At 38.7% G+C, this 19,256-nt stretch overlaps 1 protein-coding gene across 5 annotated transcripts in view; it reads right to left on the reverse strand.

Moving 5' to 3' along the window:
- The window catches only part of LMO7 (LIM domain 7), a 133,487-nt gene that overhangs the window by 83,179 nt on the left and 31,052 nt on the right, over positions 1-19,256 (reverse strand). For all 5 annotated transcript variants that reach the window (XM_064713291.1, XM_064713282.1, XM_064713275.1 and 2 more), the window contains exons 2-3: positions 14,587-14,657; positions 10,809-10,878 (exon numbers count right to left, since the gene is read on the reverse strand). In XM_064713291.1, the coding sequence (XP_064569361.1) occupies positions 10,809-10,878; positions 14,587-14,657 (141 nt within the window). The remainder of the gene's footprint in view (positions 1-10,808; positions 10,879-14,586; positions 14,658-19,256) is intronic.

A 19,256-nucleotide genomic window follows, 5' to 3' on the forward strand; every position in this document is an offset into this window, starting at 1 on the left:
ACCTGGCGCTGATAAATATCTGACAAGCCAGAGGTGGTGGGGGGAAAAGGTACTCCAGTGTCCACCTTATGAAGATTTAACACAAATAAACACTGAGTGCTGAAAAGAACCTCAAATCTGCACTTCCTTCACGAAGGAAGGAGAAATCAGATTACGAATGTCACAAGTATGAATTAAGGTGTGTACTTCTTCTACATGGTTGACATTTTTTTTCCAGTTAGGAAGGAATGTTTCTTGACAAACAGACACAGTCATCAGTTACTTTAGAAATAAAACCAGCATACAAATGACAGAGTAGACCACAGACTACAGCTGATTGAATTGATAAATGGAAATTTCTTGGAGCTCATTTGGCAACAATATTTATCTTTTTTTTTTAAGTGACAGCAAGCTGATGCAAAAAGGGTAATACTTTTTCAGAGCTTTGGTTTCGAGCAGGAAAAAGAGTAACAATTTTCCATATTAGAAAGTTCTTGCTGCCCATCATATTACTTTATAGTCAGTTGACAAGATTTTTAAGACGTAATTAATTAGTTAGCATTTTGACATCTCATCCCAGTAACACGCTAAAAGCATTGGTTTGGAAGACCTGATCTCATTTAAAGCATCCCAAAATACTGCTTTTGATTCAGAGATCAATCAGCAGGCACAGCACTTACAGCACCCCTGACAAAAGGCCAGGGCAAGTAGTTGAACCACCATTCCTTGGGGTCTGCATCCACACACTTTTTCCCCACTTATGTCTCCTAGACATATTTCACTCCACCATCACTCACCTAAAAACCTGTCAAGTTCAACCCCGTGCCTGGGTTTCACTCTGCCTGATCGATGTCTTGAGCAGCTACTAAAAATTTCATAAAGAGTTTGCATCAACCTCCTCTTTCTCCACACCCTACATTTCAAAGTGTTTAGGCAGCAACAGAAAACAATTAAAGGAAATTCAGAGCTAAGGCTGAAATGTACCATATGTTTTCAAGCAGAGGGGCACAAAACATCAGTAAACCACTGCTGAGATTACATACTCCCACTATCAGGCATTGAAAGACTACAGAACAATGTCATCTCTAACTATTAATAACCATACTTCCTTTCTAACACACAATCCTTTTCTCTTAATTGTCTGCTAGAGGCATTTCCATACAGGCCACATTACTTTTTCCCATAACACAGCAAAAAGAGTAGCAAAAGTGATTTATAGTTCCATATGCATTCCTATCAGGTCTTGCATTACTCCTGACATTTGCTAATTTATCCTTTTTTTTGGTTTACAGTGTGGTCAGTGAGAGAACTGGACTGAAAGTCAAGATTTCATCCCCACCCTACTATGACTTGCTTGTGACTTACTATGTGACTCAGCACTAAAGCCACTAAAACTCTCACTAACCACACACTACTATCTTTAGGTATAAAACTGAAGCAATGGTAAAGAGCTCTTTGCAAAGTACTCCAAGATTTGACACATTAAAAATTTCTTATATAAGAAAAAGAAAGACTTTTCTCAAACTTTACTATTGAAAAATCAGATTTCTACACTGCTTCATAAATTTACAAAAACATTTTAAAAGACCAAAACTTGTTTTGGTTTCTATTTAAACAGAAATTTCATCCCAGTTACTGTGGCCATCGTGTTCCCAAACCTGAACAAACATCTGCTTAGGAGTTTGAAGTAATGTAAAATTCAGAAGTTTCAGTTGCCAATGGAAACACAGTTACTGATTTCCAACTGCAATTTTTTGAACACTGACAAAATTTCACTAAAATACAATAAGCAAGAAATTTAACATTTTATTTGATGACTACATTTGAAATATAGTGCTGTGTCAATTCCCAGGTGAAAAGATTTTTTTCTCATAATAATAACATGGGATCATAGAATGGTTTGGGTCAAAAGGGACCTTAAATATAATCTTAGTCAAATCTCCCAGCAGCGAACAGTGACATACCCATCTAGATCAGGTTGCTCAGAGCCCCATCCAACCTGACTTTGAATGTTCCCATGGATGAAGCATCCATCATCTCTCTGGAAAAGCTGTCCTAATGCCTCACCATCCTCACAGTAAAGAATTTCTTCCTTACATCTAATCTAAATCTAGTTGAGGTAATGGTTTTTATTTAAAACTATTACCTCTTTTCCTATCACAACAGAGTGCCTTCTAAAAAGTTTGTTCTTATCTTTCTTATAACCCTCCTTTAAATTTTGAAACCTAGAGCCTTCTCTTCCCAGGCTGAATAACCTCAACTCTCTAAGCCTGTCTTCATAGTAGAGGTGTTCCAGCCACTCATCATTTTTGTGTTCCTTCTCTGAACCTGCTCCAACAGGTCCATGTCCTCCCTGTGCTGGTACCCCAGAGCTGATGCAGCCCTGCAGGTGGGGTCAGAGCAGAGCAGAGGGGCACAATCCCCTCCCTGTCCCTGCTGCCCACGCTGCTCTGGATGCAGCCCAGGACACGTTTGGCTCTCTGGGCAGTGAGTGCCCATGGCTGGGTCATGTCCAGCCTCTCAGCCACCAGCACACCCAAGCCCTTCTCTGCAGGGCTGATTTCATTTTTTATCTTATATTAATAGTGAGGAGTTGCCCCAACCCAAGGTGCAGCACCTTGTATTTGTCCTTAAACCTCCTGAGATTCCCATGGGCCCACTTCTCAAGCTTGTCCGGGTCCCCCTGGATGGCATCCCATGCTTTAGGTGTGTTAACTGCACCACTCAGCTTGGTGTCATCTCCAGATTTGCTGAGGGTGCTCTCAATCCCTTTGTGTCACTGAAAAAGACATTAAACAGAACTTGTCCAAGCAAGAATCCCTAAGGGCTATCACTTGTCCCTAATCTCCCTCTGGACATCAACTGTGAGCACTACCCTCTCCATGCAACTGTCTAACCAATTCCCTATCCACGAAACATCCACCCATCAAATCTCTCTCTCTTCAGTTTAGACAGAAAGATCTTGTGGGGGACTGTATTAAAAGCTTTATAGAAGGCCAGATAAGTGACATTCCTTCCCCTATCCACTGATGTAGTCGCTCTGTAACAGAAATCCAATAGGTTGGGTCAGGTAGGATTCATCCTTGGCAGTTCCAAATCATGTCCCTGTTCACTAAGTTCCTTAGCAGAACTTTTTGGAGGAGCTGTTCCACGCTCTAAACAGGCACAGGGGTGAGGCTGATGGGTCGGTGGTCCCCAGGGTCCTTCCTTCCTACCTTTTTCAAAGCTGGGTATAGTGTTTCCCTTTCCTCACAGATTTCTTGCTTCCCACAAGAAAAAGGACAGTTTTGGTAAGTTTTTTTACCTGCAGCATAAGACTACTGAACTATAAAGAGGAACCTGTCCTCATTCCTACTATCCAAAGTGCTCCTGAGCCTGTATTAAACATATAAACTGCATTATAAAGAAGAGCACATTGGATGCAGGGCATGAGTTTGGGTAGGTCATACCCACTTTCACTTTCTTCCTCTTTGGTTTTAGATTTATTGAAGTTCATTCATAAGAAACACCAATTGCTATTGTAAAACAGAAGTTTTCCCTCATGTAAGGATTATGCCAAGTAATAAGTCTCTTGAAATACTTGTCTTTCTGAATTTCCCAACAACTTGCTGAGCATAGTCATCCAGAAAACGGGTAATGATACCTCTTTATTTTTGTTTACATGTTTAAATTAACAACTTTCAAAAAAACCAAAAAATAATACAGGTATCACCTTGTGCCTTGCCTTATGAAAAACAATACCAGACGAATCGGCTTCCTGGTGAATGACATCAGACAGGACTTGCTCAGCTTCACTCTTAGCAGGGCTGCATGTGCACTCACCTGTACCTCTGAATGTACATGCCACTGACAAATCAAAGCCCAGATCAGCCACAAGACAGGGCCATGGAAGCAGGGCTGGAAGCAGAGCCCACAGCTCCCACATTGGCTGTGATGTGTTCTGTTAGTCTGCAAAAAGGTGACTTAAACCTTCAGAAGAAATAGCAGCACTCCACATCACTCAGTATTACTCCCTCAGCAGTGAAAAAAAACCCAAGAAAAAAACCAAGAAAAAGGTCAGAAAAGCAAACAGAGCACATCAAATGCTTATCAGCTCACTAGTCAGATCTTGACCAAAATTTATGAAGCTATTTCTTACAAGCAGTTTTGCTGTACAACCAGGAAACTTAAGTCTATATTTTCTGGTGTTTTGTAGTGAAGCAAAGCAAACAACAGCAGCTTTTCTATAGCTTACTCCATGTGTTTGTATACTTGTCCTTCCTCATTTTTCATGAGGAATGGAAACGAGAAGTTTCTTTATAATCAATTGCTCATAGCAGACAAGATACCTTTTCCTTGTTGGAAAATATGTTGTCAAACCACAAAATCCTCCCCCTCGTGATTATATTCAAACCATCTCCACATGCTGGGATTCAAGCTGAAAACTCTGTATTTTTTGAGAAAAAAGGTTTTCCTCTGTGTTTGCTTTTGTTAAACATGCATTTTATCTTTTATTACTATTTTTATTTATTATTTTATTGCTATTTATTATTAATATTTATTTTTATTATTACTATTGTAGCTCATACTAGTCAAATTCACAGAGCAGGAGTTTAGGATGAAAAATAATTATGTAAAAAATATATAATGCAACAAGACAGAAAGGATGTACCAACATAAAGGCTATACTAAAGACTAGAATGTGAACAGCAAGAGAAGATAATCAGCATGAAAGAATGATCTTTGAAAGTAGTGGTGTTTTGAAAAAAAAAATTAATTTAGATCAAATGAAGCCTTTCATATATCATTAGATTTCTTAAATTTCAGTGGAGAAAACAACTAATTTGATTCTAAGTAATCTAGAGAAGGAAGTTTGTAGCTAAGTCTTAAGTAAAGCATACAACTGAACTAATATGTACAAGTATGAACTTTGCCTGAAAATTTATTTTGAAATTGTCCAATAATAAAGTAAAAATGTCATCTGCATACCATTCCCCTGCTACAGAAGGGGAAAAAAAAACAAAACAAAAAACCATTACCCTGGTGAAAAAATTTTCCCACAGAAAAGGAAATTTTGGCCAGCTCTCCTTGATGACAAAAGATAAGGAAATACCAGGGCGGTTCCATGGTTTGCAAAATGTTAGGCACAAAGGCACAGAAAAATATTTTTATTTTTTATGTTCTCCACCCCTTTTGTTATCTCCCCTTTCATTTTAGTTTAGCTTTCTATCATATTTCTCTCTTTTTACCTTTATTATTCCCCACTTTCCTGGCTTAGAAGGTATATGCCAATGGCCTCAGTAACACTGTTTCAGGTGGTTGCCTTGGTGCAAGTGGTATTAATACCTCCTGACACATTCAACATTTTAGAATGACATCATATTACACTGCATTAAAGAGAAGCAATGATGTTGAAGTAGCAGCTGTCGGAAGGATATGTTTCCTGTTGAATCAGGACAACAAACATTTGAAAAAATCTGCATGGAAAAGCATCAAGATGTTCTCCACCCTGAACGAACCCTAATTCCCCACTAGAAAAAAAAAATCCCACTCTACAGTATTTCAAATAAACATTTTCAAACCTGCCACTGCCTAGAGATGTGCAACTTTTTTTGTGTGTCTGAACAGGAAACATAAACTCATAAAAAATCTCTTTTCCAAAGCTGAAGAACTTTGTGAAGATGATATTTTGTGCTCGTGTTCATCCAGCACACACACAGAAAACTGTCTGAGTTAGCAACATCTCACCTTGTTTGAAATCACAGACCAACTTGAAACCAAGGTGCTAATGTAATTTCATTTACAGCTCTGAAAAACCCAATAGCTTCCTATTCTGCCCTGCTGTATGATCACAGCCCTCATGTCTGGGATGTGAGAAAAAGCTTCCCAAACACAGTGCAAAGTATTGCACTTCCATCTTATTCACAGGAGCTGCAAGCAAAAATAGATGGTCTTGGAAAACCAAATTCGGATATTGCAAGGCAAAAATTGGTATAAGCAAGATTTCCATTTGCTCCCCCTCTCCAAGGGAGACACCGGCTTCTACCTCAGAATTTGCTTCACCACCTAGTCTCAGCTGGAAATGTACCTTCACTGAAATTCTGTCTTGCTGCAGACTGCACATGTTACTCCTGAGCAACAAGCAATGTATTATTCTGAGAGATATGTTCAGCTTGCATAAACTATACATAACTCATTCATCTTCCAGCTGTCTCATGGCATCTGGTGACTTTCATTCCAGGTTATGATTCTCTGTGTTCAGCCAACTGAGGTGAAAACAGGAGGCTTTTGTGGAACAATGGTGCTGCAGACAAAGATGCACCTCTGAAACTGTTCAGCAAAGCCTTCTTGGAAAATATGTTGTCAAACCATAGAATCTTCCCCCTCATGATTATAATCAAACCATCTTTACATGCTCGGATTCAAGCTGAAAACGCTGTATTTCTTGAGAAAAAAAATTTCCTCTGAGTTTGCTTTTGCTAAACATTTATTTTACCACCCCACTACCCAAGAACTGTAATCAAAATAATTTTGCAGGACCTGAACCCAGCAAGATTTATCAATTTGATTAATTTTCTTTAAATACCATCTCTGTATCACACAAATAAAGACCAAAAGAAGTGGATCTTTATAGTAACAAAGTGCAGTCTGCACTTTTTCTACTGTTCATAATGAAATCTCAGTTTCCATAATGCTCTGACCTTTCTGCTACCCTTCCCATACCCCCCAGAAACACCTGAGGGCTTCAGGACCTACTCTCTACCAGTTTGCTAGCCCCTCTGCTGTACTGGGAAAAAATATGTGCACTGCTCTTTATACAAACTGTATTTTAGACAGTCTGAAATATAATTGTTGTCATCTTATTGCAGGGGTTCCACACTGTTGTCTCCTTATCACAAAAGTTTCATACCTTCTTGGTGGTTTCTCGTGGGCATCTCCTCAGAGCACTGCCTCTTCTTCTCACAGCAGCCAACTGACTCCAGTTCCCTTCTCACCCAGCCAACCCTCTCTTTTATAGCACTCTGTTTCTCATTGGCTACAGCTGTGGCCTGTTCAAGTCAGGCCTGCTCCTAATCTTTGATAATTGGCCCAGCTGCAACTCCTTAGGAGTCAGATTACTTTCAATACTATCTTTATTTTCTTATATTCTATCCCCCTACATATTATCAGAAATTAAATTTTAATTTTCTAGAAACTATTTTAGTGGAAAAGTCCTAAATGGCATTTAAAAAAAATCATCAAAATTAAAGCAAAAAACCCCAACAGCTACCTCCCAGTTAACTCCCTTCAGGAAATCTATGGGAACATCACGGGCTCCAAAATCTGCCACGAGCTGTTAAAATCAACCTGCTGCAAGAGGCAACTTTCTGCAACTTCTGCTGGAGTTAGAAGTTGGCACCCTGCAGCTGGCACACCTCACTGTCCGGGAAACCACCACAAAAGCTGCATGGACATTTCTTCAGTCACCTGCTCCTGACCACAGCGTCCCTACGGCCACTCTGGTACTTGCCTTACCCGCAGAAGTTCCATTTTCCAAACTGGAACAGAAGTGAACAGGCAAATGCAGCTAAGACAATAGCTACATCTCACACACGTGCCTCAGGAGAGAACTGGAACAGTGAGGCTAAAGCAAAAAGTTGTTTTATGGATACCAAGTTGTAGCCAGATCCAACTCTTCTTCCCAAAGAGCTCTTACAAACCCCCCAACACAAGCTGCAGCCCAGATTTCCCATGCCATGCCAAACTGGGGAGAAGTTTAGTCAATTTTCTGAACTTTCCAGGTAGCAATTAAGCATTTTAAATTAACTGAATACCAACTTTCATTTCAGTATTTAATCCTCGAAACACATCTATTTATTTTTCCATTCTGTCATTATTAGACCTGAACCACTGCAATCCACACCTAAAAATCACTAGGCAGTATTACAATCAAACTAAAGGTAAAAGCTAAGGCTTAATCTAAGTTCTGTAAAATGTTCCTACTAACATAAAGTCCCTATCAGATCTTATGAGAAGTAATGTGTCATAAAAGAAAACAAGCCCCAACAAATCAATAATGCACTGACCTCATTTAAAGCAGCACCTCACATTAACTCAATGCAAAAGAACTCTAGCACACAATATTCCATATAGAAGAGAATGTTTAATTATTCCTATAGGCCTTCACTTGCTAATTTACTGAAACAGTTTGTTTTCAAAATAACCATGAATGCAAAGAAGTGAGATAACAAAACCTTTCTGGAGATTCAACCAAAGGCATCTATTCAACACCACATTTCTGTACAGCTGAAAAAGCCTGTCAAATAGTTGAAGTGAACACAATGCTTAAACAACATACTTATATGGAAATGAAATATATTAACTCCCTAGGGAACAAAACCAAAATTCAAGGAATTTCTGGAGGGGAAGAAAAACAAAGGGGAGGGAAAGCTCGGGGGGGGAAGGGGGAAGAGAAACAAGATGTCTTTCAAAGCATTTGTTTCCTTCTGATAATCAGACTGCCATAAAACTCTCAAAACCACGGGGGGTTTGTTTCCTTTGAATCAGAAAACTCAGGAGAGAAATGGATGCTAATTAGGCAATAAAGGCATGAAATGTTTTGGAAGTGGACTTCAGGATATCAGTCTAGATGAGCATAAAGAAGCTGTAGAAAGAACATGATCTGATCCCTTTTTGTTTTAGAAAAAAAACCTGTCATCTCTCAATATTAAAATTTTCATCTGGATTAAAACAAAAAAGATGAAAAATGGCAACCAAATTCAGCCCTTCCAACAGTGATTTCTAGATCTCATGAAAGCTTGCTAGGGAGCAATTGGTGTGAGACTCAAAGGCACTGAAGACAGCAGAAGTGAGAGCCACAGAGGTATATGTAACATTTATGAAGCCACAGAAAATACTAGAAGCAAATTTGTGGCAGAAGCAACCTACAAGCAATGAAAATGTCTCCAGAACATGTCAAGCAAGCCTACCACTGAATTTCCTAGTAAGCTTTATTCTATCTTTAAAACCTATCTTTCAACCATAGTATGCTGAGCCTGTCAGGTATCAATGCCTGCTTTCTTATAAATGCAAATCCCCATAATTTTTAGTTTGAGTTCTACATGCTGGGATGAAACCTGGGCTCTTCAAAGCTGGTATAACTGAGAAGGCTCCTCTCAAATGTGTAAAAACCAGTCTTCCACTATCATCACCATAAGCACCATCTTCTGAAACCATCCCAATATGGTCTTCATAATTGTTGTCTTCAGAAACTGAAGTGTTTATGTAAAATGTTTTCCACAGGTTAACAGAAAACATCAGCTCTCTCAATTACTACCTTTAAGTTGTGTTTTAACAATAACACCAGGTGAGCTCTACTTACAAGAAACATTTGCCTTTCCTCCTCTTTCCTTTATTTTTGAAGACTTGTAGGAACTAGAAACAACTTCAAAAAACAGAAATACATTACCAGGAAAATATAAATTACACACCAAGTGAATACTCTGCATTTTTACATCTGGAAATAAAAAATGCATATAAAAACAAAAGTGCCTGCAGTTATGATTCAAGACAGCACTTAACCACAAAAATGAAATCTAGCTTATGGTTTTCTGTCTTGAATCTAATGGCTACTTCAGAGGCCACACAGAGAATCAAACCACTGATCAAATAACTGTGCTGTCCTCCCCAGAATTATTTTGGTTTCATTTGAATTCTTTTTTGTGTGCCTCACAGGAAAAGAATGTGCAGCAGTCATATTCACAAGACTAAATACCTGAGCTTGTCTGGGACAAAGGCAATTAACACTTTCTACATTCATTTGATGTGGAAATGCACATTCTCAGCTTATGCAATAACTTATGGCAATTTAACCTAATCTTATGCAAGTTAACTACACTTATTCTCTAATGAGCTGCATGGGTGACCAGCAAAAACCAATGTTTTGTTGGTTCATCCCACTAAAACATAGAAATAAAAGTATCCAGAGAAGTTTTGCATTCTACTCCTACTACGAAACCAGGTAATTTTCCCTGATGTTAAGGTTGCATGTTTGTCATAAGGTGGGATCTTCACTTGTCAGAGGAATCATGCATATGTCCCTGTCCACCCTGGATCTTTTAATATGAGACCAATGGCATTTGTGACAGGACTAAATAGCCTTGACACCCTAAGTGACATGAACAGGCAACAAGGTTGTTGTAGTGAAAAAGCGATGAAGAAGGAATTCTTTGAACTCCTTTGCCCACAGAAGGGTTTCTGATGCTAAATGGCTAGAAAACTTAATCTAGGCTCTGGGCAGCAAATTTTCCAAACAGCACACAGGAAATATTTTACATTTCCTGTAAAAATTATGACATACATCTCCCACCTCTACCACCAGCAATGTGATTTACAGCCAAAACATTGGCAAATCCCTCAGCTGAAGCCTGCAGAGAGATCTTTGCATCATCAGTGTTATTTTAATGCAACTGAAGCTTTGTTGTGGGTGGAGTGAAACAGGTTCTAAAAATACTTTAACTACACAGAACATTTCCTACTTTGCCCATTCCCTAAGAAAGGAATATCGGAAGTGGCTTCTAAATGTTAAGATAGGATGCTGGCCTTTAAATAGAGACAAGTAATGCCACAGAGGTTTGTGCACAGGAGCCAGTGCTTGATAAATCTGGGGATCATGAAGCTTGATGCAGTGACAGGATGACTGAAGTTACAGATCCAAATGACAGATTAGGTATCCTTTGCAGTCTAAGATAACACAGAAATGGTAAAATTTTGAACAAAAAAAGAAAATGGAGATAAAATTTTGAAAATTCTTTAAAAACAGAGATCATTTGGTTCATAGACCAGATATTAGATTCAATGCCATTACTTACCAAGCCAGCTATTGGAGTTGGCAGACGATTGATCTTCTTAATGATGCCAGGTTTGATCTTGTTAATCAAACTAAAAAAAAGTTATATGAATTTCTGTTAAATATTTTACTGCACTTAAGCATGAGCATCGATGCTTATTAAGAAATACTTTGCATGTGGTCCTAACGTAGCATCATTTGAATGAGTTTGAGCTGAATCTATTAACACTCCCAAGAAGTGACAAGCAAGAACAGATTGTAGAAGCAAAAATGAAACAAGTCACACACAAAGAGGTTTCTGGGAACAGCAAAGCGAGAAAGAAAAGAAAATGCCTGAGGAGGCGTGGGCAGAAAAGGATCTGTGTTTCTACTACAAGGGTGGTGATGTTAATTGGATTCAGATTTCCTATTTATAGCTTTTCTTCTCATAAAGGTTCTGAGCAGATGTCAAAAATGTACCAGAATATTGATTTTCAGAGTTCAGTGTGATAGCACTAATATTCCTGAAAGGGCGAGAAATAATCTCAGTTTTCACAATGCTACCAAGTCCAGTATGCTGTGTGCAGCAATCATTTTTGGCACACACAATTTACCTGCACAAGTCCTTTTCCATCTCAGTCAGAAGAGACTGTACCTGATATCATTCTTCACATAAAATTCACAATTAAGCTGAGAAGATAGGACAGACTAACACATCACTATTGAATACATATGCCCAAATGCATGCCTTATCCTGTAGTAAAGATGAGGCACAGATTCCTTGCAAGTCTATACTCAAGTTTTCAATAATGAAGCTACTGAAATATTGTGGATCACCAAATTACACACTGGACCAGAGGGTCAGTGGAGAACAGGGACCTCAGGACACCCTGCAGACTTCATCTGCCTCTATACCTTTGAGGATTTTTTTACTTGCTCTCATTTCTTGTTGCTGCTTCTCTGGCCAGACCCTTTACCCCACACAAAGCATCAGCAAGGCTTTGTAATCTACCCACACCGATGCAGAGACAAGACCTGGAGTTTAAAACTCTGTGTGGAGGGAAAAGCATCTTTTGCTCAAGCAGAAAATGTACTTCGGAATAAACACAAAGAACAGTTGACCCCTATACACTGGAATGAAGGATATATTTCTAAATACCTGAATACCTGCAGGAACAAAAAAAAAAAAAAAAAGAACTACAGGTCCTGAGATTTTTCAATAACACTGAGTTATTTAACAAACAAGACACATTTGATTACTTTTCCTACCCAAAAAGTGACCTGTTGAGGTGGAATAAAAAAAAAAAGGTTTGAATTCCTCTCCTTTTATTTTTAAATCTTCCAAATGCATAATTTTAAAATTTCTTTTACTGAAGAACATGACGTAGCATGTGACCAGAAAATTTTCAGTAAATTTCTTTCTCTAATGTGTGCACACTAGAATTGGCAAAATGTAAAAGGCTTCATTTTGTCAACTACTGATCACTCAGCCAACGTGTACACTTAGTCATTGAGTAGGACAAACAAACTGACTGGATGCTATAGGAATATGTGGTGCAAGTACAGGTCTTATCTGCTATGGTTTAAGTCAGATCTACAATCTACAGAGATAATACATCCACCTAAATTAGCCATGCTACAGGTGAACCAAGGAAATGGATGATCTAATTTCTAGTTTGTCCCAATTATTTGCACTATATTGTCGTTGGTGAAAACTGGGCATGTGAAAAATTTTGGCATCTGCTCTTTCCTGTTTCCACAGAAATTCTACGAAAATTTTGACACAAGAGAACAGCTATTTTAGTACAACATAATAAGGCATCTTTTGCTTTAAAGAAAGTTGCATGCCTCCTAAGGGAAGCTGGTCACTAGAATGTCTTGGGTTGCAATGCAAGATGTGGCTGCCACTTGTTAAAACCAGGTGGGGCAGTTTTCTTTATGTCTTCCACAACCCATCCTCCCTCTGGTAAATATCTTCTCTTAATGTGCCATTGAGTCTCACTGATAAAATTACATCACCCAATTGTGACATGCTCCACCCAGGGGGAGGAGCCAAGCATATACCTGGATATAATCTGAGATTTGGAAGAACAGAGACAGCTTTTTCCCACTGGATTCCCAGAGGAAGACCAGGGTCATCAACACCACCACTGGACCTTCAGAGGAAAACTACACCCTTCTACAGGATCACTGCTTCAGCAGAAGCACATCTGTCACTGCAGGAGGACTGCAGCCACCATTGGATGGGACTGCTACCAACATCCTGACCCACAGGGTGTCAGGTCATATTCTGACTTTGTCAGTGTTGTTTTGTATTAATGCATTTTTTTTTTCCTAATAAAGAACAGTTATTCCTGCTCCCACATATTTGCCTGAGAGCCCCTTAATTTCAAAATTATAATAATTCAGATGGGAGGGTGTTTGCATTTTCCATTTCAAGAGAGGCTCCTGCCTTCCTTAGCAGACACCTGTCTTTTCAAACCAAGACACTGAAGAAATTGCAGGATGTTTTTTCTTGCATTATTATTAATTACAGATAAATTTAACTGACTTGCATTTTGCAGAGGGATCCTCATTCTATTGTCAAGTAAGTATCAACAATGAAGATATCAGAATATTAGTATGCATCAGTTAATAGCCAATTCTTAAACATCTGAATACAATATATACATCCCACTAAACATATACTTTCTTATTAAAAGTACAAACTATTTTTATTACCACATTCACACTCATTAAAATTTAATTACATAAGTAATGAAAATAGAGCATCCAGCTCTACAATATTATTGAAAATTAATTAATGCCTCATATCACAGATAACTTTAGAAGCATCTAGCAAGATAAGACTGGAAGGCAAAGAGTCCAAAGCAAAATAAAGGTAAGGACAGAAAACACGGCGATATACACAGAAGGAAAAAATTATGTATAGGAAAAGAAGCTCAGAGATCTGAACTTGCACAAATATTTTCTAAAAGTTCAGCTTTGCTGAACTGATTTTAGAATGGTTCTGAGATTTGTGGGTTTGGGTTTCTTTAAGGTTTGTTTGGTCGGTTTTGTTGTTGTTTTTACCAGCTCTCTAACGAGATTGCTCTTGCACTGGTGTTCTAATGACATTTACAACTGCAGTTTGTTAAAATACTAAGGGATTAGCACCACTTCCAGTCCTGGAAACCTGTTCCAGTAGGTATCAAGCCAATTACAGATATGTGGATGAGACCTGTTGAGTGGACATTTTACACCTCTGACTCAGTCTAACAACGAAACCAGGCAAGTCCCATCATTGCCAAACCTACAATATATAAGCATGAGGAAGCTTCTTACAGAAAGTGCTCCAAAACAAGCTGAGTGTAAAGTTCTGTGAAAGGCATAGGTAGTTTCAGGATTTATGAAATCAGCACTAAAGGGCAGGGGATGGAGGACAGAAATCCAAACCCAAACAACAGCAGTGGGTAGAGGGGTAACTGTGTGCTTTGATCCCAGCTACAGCCACACCACCTTGCAGAAGCTGAAGAGAAAGCCCAGAGATATCCTGGGCATTATAACCAAAACCAATATAACCAATCAACAACAGCACGGTCCTCTCAGTATCAGACAAAGAAGTGTGTGGGACAACACAGTGAACATCTGGATCTGGAAATTGTATGTCCAAAACCTTCTTTTACTTCCCCTGACAAACAACAGGTATTATAAAATTTAAGTTATTTACTACAAAATACTTTTGGTACTTCAAAAAAAAAAAAAAAATTCAGAGGCCAGGAAGGAGAGAGGCCAGCTGATGTTAACCTGAAGGGTTGTTATATAGGTAAGCCAATACTCACTCGCACAACAGGACTCCGTTTTCTAGAGCTGCTCGAAAGTCTTTAGTTCCAAAGCTTTGCCTGGTAACCGCCTATAAGAATCAGAGTTGAGAGTTAATTGGACACACAGACAAAATCAGCACTAGAAAGAAAATCTTAGTAGTAGTAGTTAAAAACAAACAAACCCTGATTTAACACTTAGTTCATACTATTATTTTCTTACATTAATTTCAAAGAAGCAAGTGTTTAAAAGGCGGTTCTTTATGCCTCAAAAGAAGTCATATCCAACATCTTAAAATAGTTTCCTCTAGTGTAAGTCAATCTTCAGCTAAATTCTGTGGAAATACTTATTTTCTGAAGCAATACCAGTCACATTGAAAAGCATAAAAGAAATTTCAAACAGAAATGCAAAAGAGAGAGAAAGTCTTTTATCTCCTACTTCATGTTACAGCGTGTATACCCATGATATCTAGCACAAAGTATTTTAATAGTGGGGGTTTTTGTGCCACTTGCACCTAAGGCAGTGTGACTAAAGAACCATTCCAAGTCTGCATTACCACGTGCACATCAATTCCCATTTCTTGGCAAGTGGCAGGACTATACTAATGGGACTTGTTTGTATACTCAGAGGAGAAAAACAATGAGCAAGAACAACGTCTTATAAAGGACTTAAGATACCCAAAACCAAAAGAATTGACTACAAGTTTTCAGCAAAGTAGTTGTCAAAAAATACCCCAAAACCCCAAAAAACAAAGCATTTGCTCAAACTTATACTCACTTGGAGCCACTACTAGATTCCCCCCCCCCATGCCTACATTCCCTGCAGGGACCAAATCTGGTAGATTTCTTCCAAACACCCAGATTAATAACCCACATGCAAGTCAAAAAAGGAATTTTATACAATTCTGCCATCAGTCCAAAAGAGAGGTTTTAGGTCAGCTGGGAACAGAAATCAAATACTAGGAATTGTATTTATTTGAGCTTAGATGTCACCATGTTCAGCCACCAGTTAATTATAAGCCAGCCTCTGGGGATCCTGACCATCCTCAATCCTGTGCAGGAGTTCAGGCACACAGTTCAAAGTGCTGTGGAACCTGCATGCATCCAGAGCAAAGCTACTGGTTATCACAGTAAGTAAGGAAATTATTACTGAAAAGAATGAGCTTTGCTTGGTAAAAAGAGCAAAGGACAGGATGAAGCTGTTTTAGGAGCTGTAAAATTATTACATTACCACCCTATCGGTTTTTTTAATTCCAAGAGGGATGCACATTAACACCAGAAATCCTTCAATTAAGTAATTAGCTCTAACATAGGTTTTCTTTTCATTCAAATGCTAAAAGGTCAATCTTCCTATTGAGAAGAAAATTAGATATTACAAAAATCTTCTTTTGTGTTTAGGGTTTTTTCCTAAAATGTAACAGATAGTGACAGAAAATGAATGATGGCATGGCAACTCAAGATAAGAAAAAATTCAAAATTCAGGGAAAGAAAGGATGATAATGATTCCCCTAGGAATTGCACTTTATACAATATTCACATAACAACAGTCTGTTCCTACAGAAAACTAGAAGTTGCATCTTAGAAATATAATTGTCAATAATCACTTAAAAACACAGAATCTGAGAACTACCCTTATCTCATATGTGGCATATTTTGTTTCCAAACCTGTATATTTAGTGATAATGATTTTGAGGAAGCTAGCCAATGTAACATAACAACAGCACGGAAACTTTAAGAATATATATTTATGTTCCCCAGGTTATAGGGAATATGAGGAATAGGAATACCTAGTTTAAAATGATGCCCTTCATTCTGCAAGTTAGAAATTTGACATTTGCATGCCATACATTAGAACTGTACTGTAATAAGGGTCGTAGGTCTGGAATCTAGCTTTACAGCTATGTTTTAATCTCCAATAAATTCTTAAGAATTCTAAAGTTGTTCTTATTGTGGAGTTGTCACTGACATCTACAGGACTACATAGTCAAAATGTTTGTGTTTATAGCGAGTTTACTGTAAAGTCATGCACGCAATAGATGATAAGGTGTTCCCTTCAACAAGAGTTGAACCCATCCCAAGCCTGCAATGTCTTCTAAACCCACAATCAACCTTCACAGTGAAATCCCTCCTTTTTTTTTTTAAAAAAAAGGGGTCCTAGAATTGAGTATGTAGCTAAGGCCCAATCTCCTCAAAAATCATTCAGAGGAAGACAAGAAACATGTGCCACTGAAGACAAATTAGACTTCAGAGTAGCCCCTCCAGAACACAAGAATGCCACACTGCAATGCATAATCCTGTTTCCTTGAACAGCAAGAGTCCAGTTTGAGTACAAGGCTGTGACTGCCTCTATTAGACTTGCAGACCTCTTAAAACTACACTAGAAGACATTACACTGGAAGCATTTTGAATAAGCTATTTGTGCAGCTGCTGCAGCAATCAACACTGATTTGCTACACAGGATGGAACTGTCAGACTGATCTTGTGACCCACTGATTTTGACAACTACATGGCTTGTTGATATTAAAATAAAAGCATTGGTTCTGCCAAGTTAGGTTTCATTAATACTGACTTTCAAAGGATAACTAATAATTAAGTAATTAGGAAGTATTCTCAAAGAACAATTTAACATTGGTGCATGAAACCAAAACATTTTCCAAGTTGCACAACAACTTGAATTTGTTGATGTCACAAAAGTAAGTGCTCCATTTTAAAATCTGTTTCTGTACAGAGGACTTTTCTCACTATGGATTTTCATCTGGCTTATACCCAGTACAGAGCTTCAAGCTCAGCTCTAACTATGATAGTCTACCAGGAAACAGGTACCATTAAAAAAATACAAAGACACAGACTGCCTCAGAGTTCCCTGGATGAACCTAAGTAAGACAAAGTGAATTCCACCCTAAGATATTACATCTTCAAACTATGTCTATGGTTTCTGAGTCATTGTTTGTTCATGAAAACTGCTTATACTGGGTGTGGTACTCTTATGTAATTGGCATAATTGATTTTGAACAATTTTTCAACCACTTAGCCATGTGAGCCACCAAATAATAAAGAAAATGCCTTACAAGAGTGATTTCTATCCATCTTTGAACAACATCCCTCTCCAAATTATATGTCTCTTTTCTCTCCTCCATTCAGTTGAATATATTCTGCTTCGATCACTGCTTTTTTTGATAGAATGAGAGCAATGACATAATTAAAGGCTATATAATAAAATCAAATTTATTTGCTGCTATAAAACAGTTTAATGTTGTTTTTCAAAGACAGCACCCCCTAATACTTAGGTAATTTGCAATTGCCAGGTCCAACCAATTTTCTTCAAAGAGTATGCATATCAAGTCTTTATTTAAATTTAGACATTTTAAAAATGCTTACACACAGAGGACTAGTTTATTTTCAGGTTTGCTGTGATTCCTGTAACAGGAGACAAATCAAGAATAACCAAAGATAACCACTCTGAGCATGGCATGACATCAAGCTCATCATGACCTGAACAAAAAGCACATAGCACAGAATATGCTGATTGTATGTCCAAGTACCTAAATAATAATTGAGTACATTTCTTTGGCTTGCTGTACTGGAGGCCAAATATAGCTGATCATAAGGCAGGGCTCCTTTGCCTTACAATCTATCCCAAGTTAAAAGATTCTTTCAGTGTTAATATTAAAAAAATTACTGAAGAAGTTCATATCAAGTTGTTTCCATGGTTTACACAGGTTTGAATGGCTTTAGCAAAAAGGCAGCTCTACCACAGGCCAGTCAATGTTTACCACAACATGAAACTCAAAGTGAAGGGACTGGTAGGTTTCTCAATTTAACTTTGCCATGATGGAAACAGCCAAAGCAGACTCTGCCCAACCAACGCAAGAATCCTGCCATGTACCCAGGCATGCTGGCTGACCAGTTCTCCATCACAACAGCATTAGCTGCCCAGAGCCAAGGAGGCAGGGCTGCACCACACCCAGCCTGCAATCTCAGCAATGCCTTGGCACAGGTACTCGCCATCCAGCCTGCTCTCTCCACCTCATTCAGAGCTCCTCTGCCACCCTTCCTTTAGACTACAACACCTCAAACCATGCAAGGTCCCTATGCCTCAACTTGAGAGAAATGCTGCTTGCATCAGCCTCAAGCACACAGCTCCCTGATGCAAGGACGTAGGTTAGGGATGGAAAGAAGATGCAAGATACTGAACCACAGATGGCAGCAACTGCCTGAAGGAAGGCTTATACCAGGATCTCATGAGGCAAACAATTACTCAGAGGGCAATTAATCAGATCAACACTGATTTATCAATTTCAGGTCCCCAGCATGGTCTGCAGCAAGAAAAGACAAATTCTGCATGCTGAAGAGAGGACTGGCTGTCTTCTGCAGGGAACTGGGACAGTGATGCAACAGTAATGCAATGGTGCCATCCCCAGTACAGAATTTTGGCTACACCTGTCAGTTCCTGTCACAACGCCTGCCTGAGCAGATCACCCCATGTACATATGAATGTCCAAACTCCTACCTTTCCAATGGCCTTTCTTCTCCCTCCCCATTACCACAAATCTGGATCAGGCTACATGGCAAATGGCTGTCTTTAAATAACCCCAGCATTGCATTCTTCCATTTACAGAACCCCTTTGGCTATGACTGCCTTCATGCAGTGCAGAATGGTACTGCTCCTGCAAGACGCAAAAGGAGATACA

The sequence above is a fragment of the Zonotrichia leucophrys genome, chromosome 1 (genome assembly GCF_028769735.1).
Source record: "Zonotrichia leucophrys gambelii isolate GWCS_2022_RI chromosome 1, RI_Zleu_2.0, whole genome shotgun sequence".
NCBI lineage: Eukaryota > Metazoa > Chordata > Aves > Passeriformes > Passerellidae > Zonotrichia > Zonotrichia leucophrys.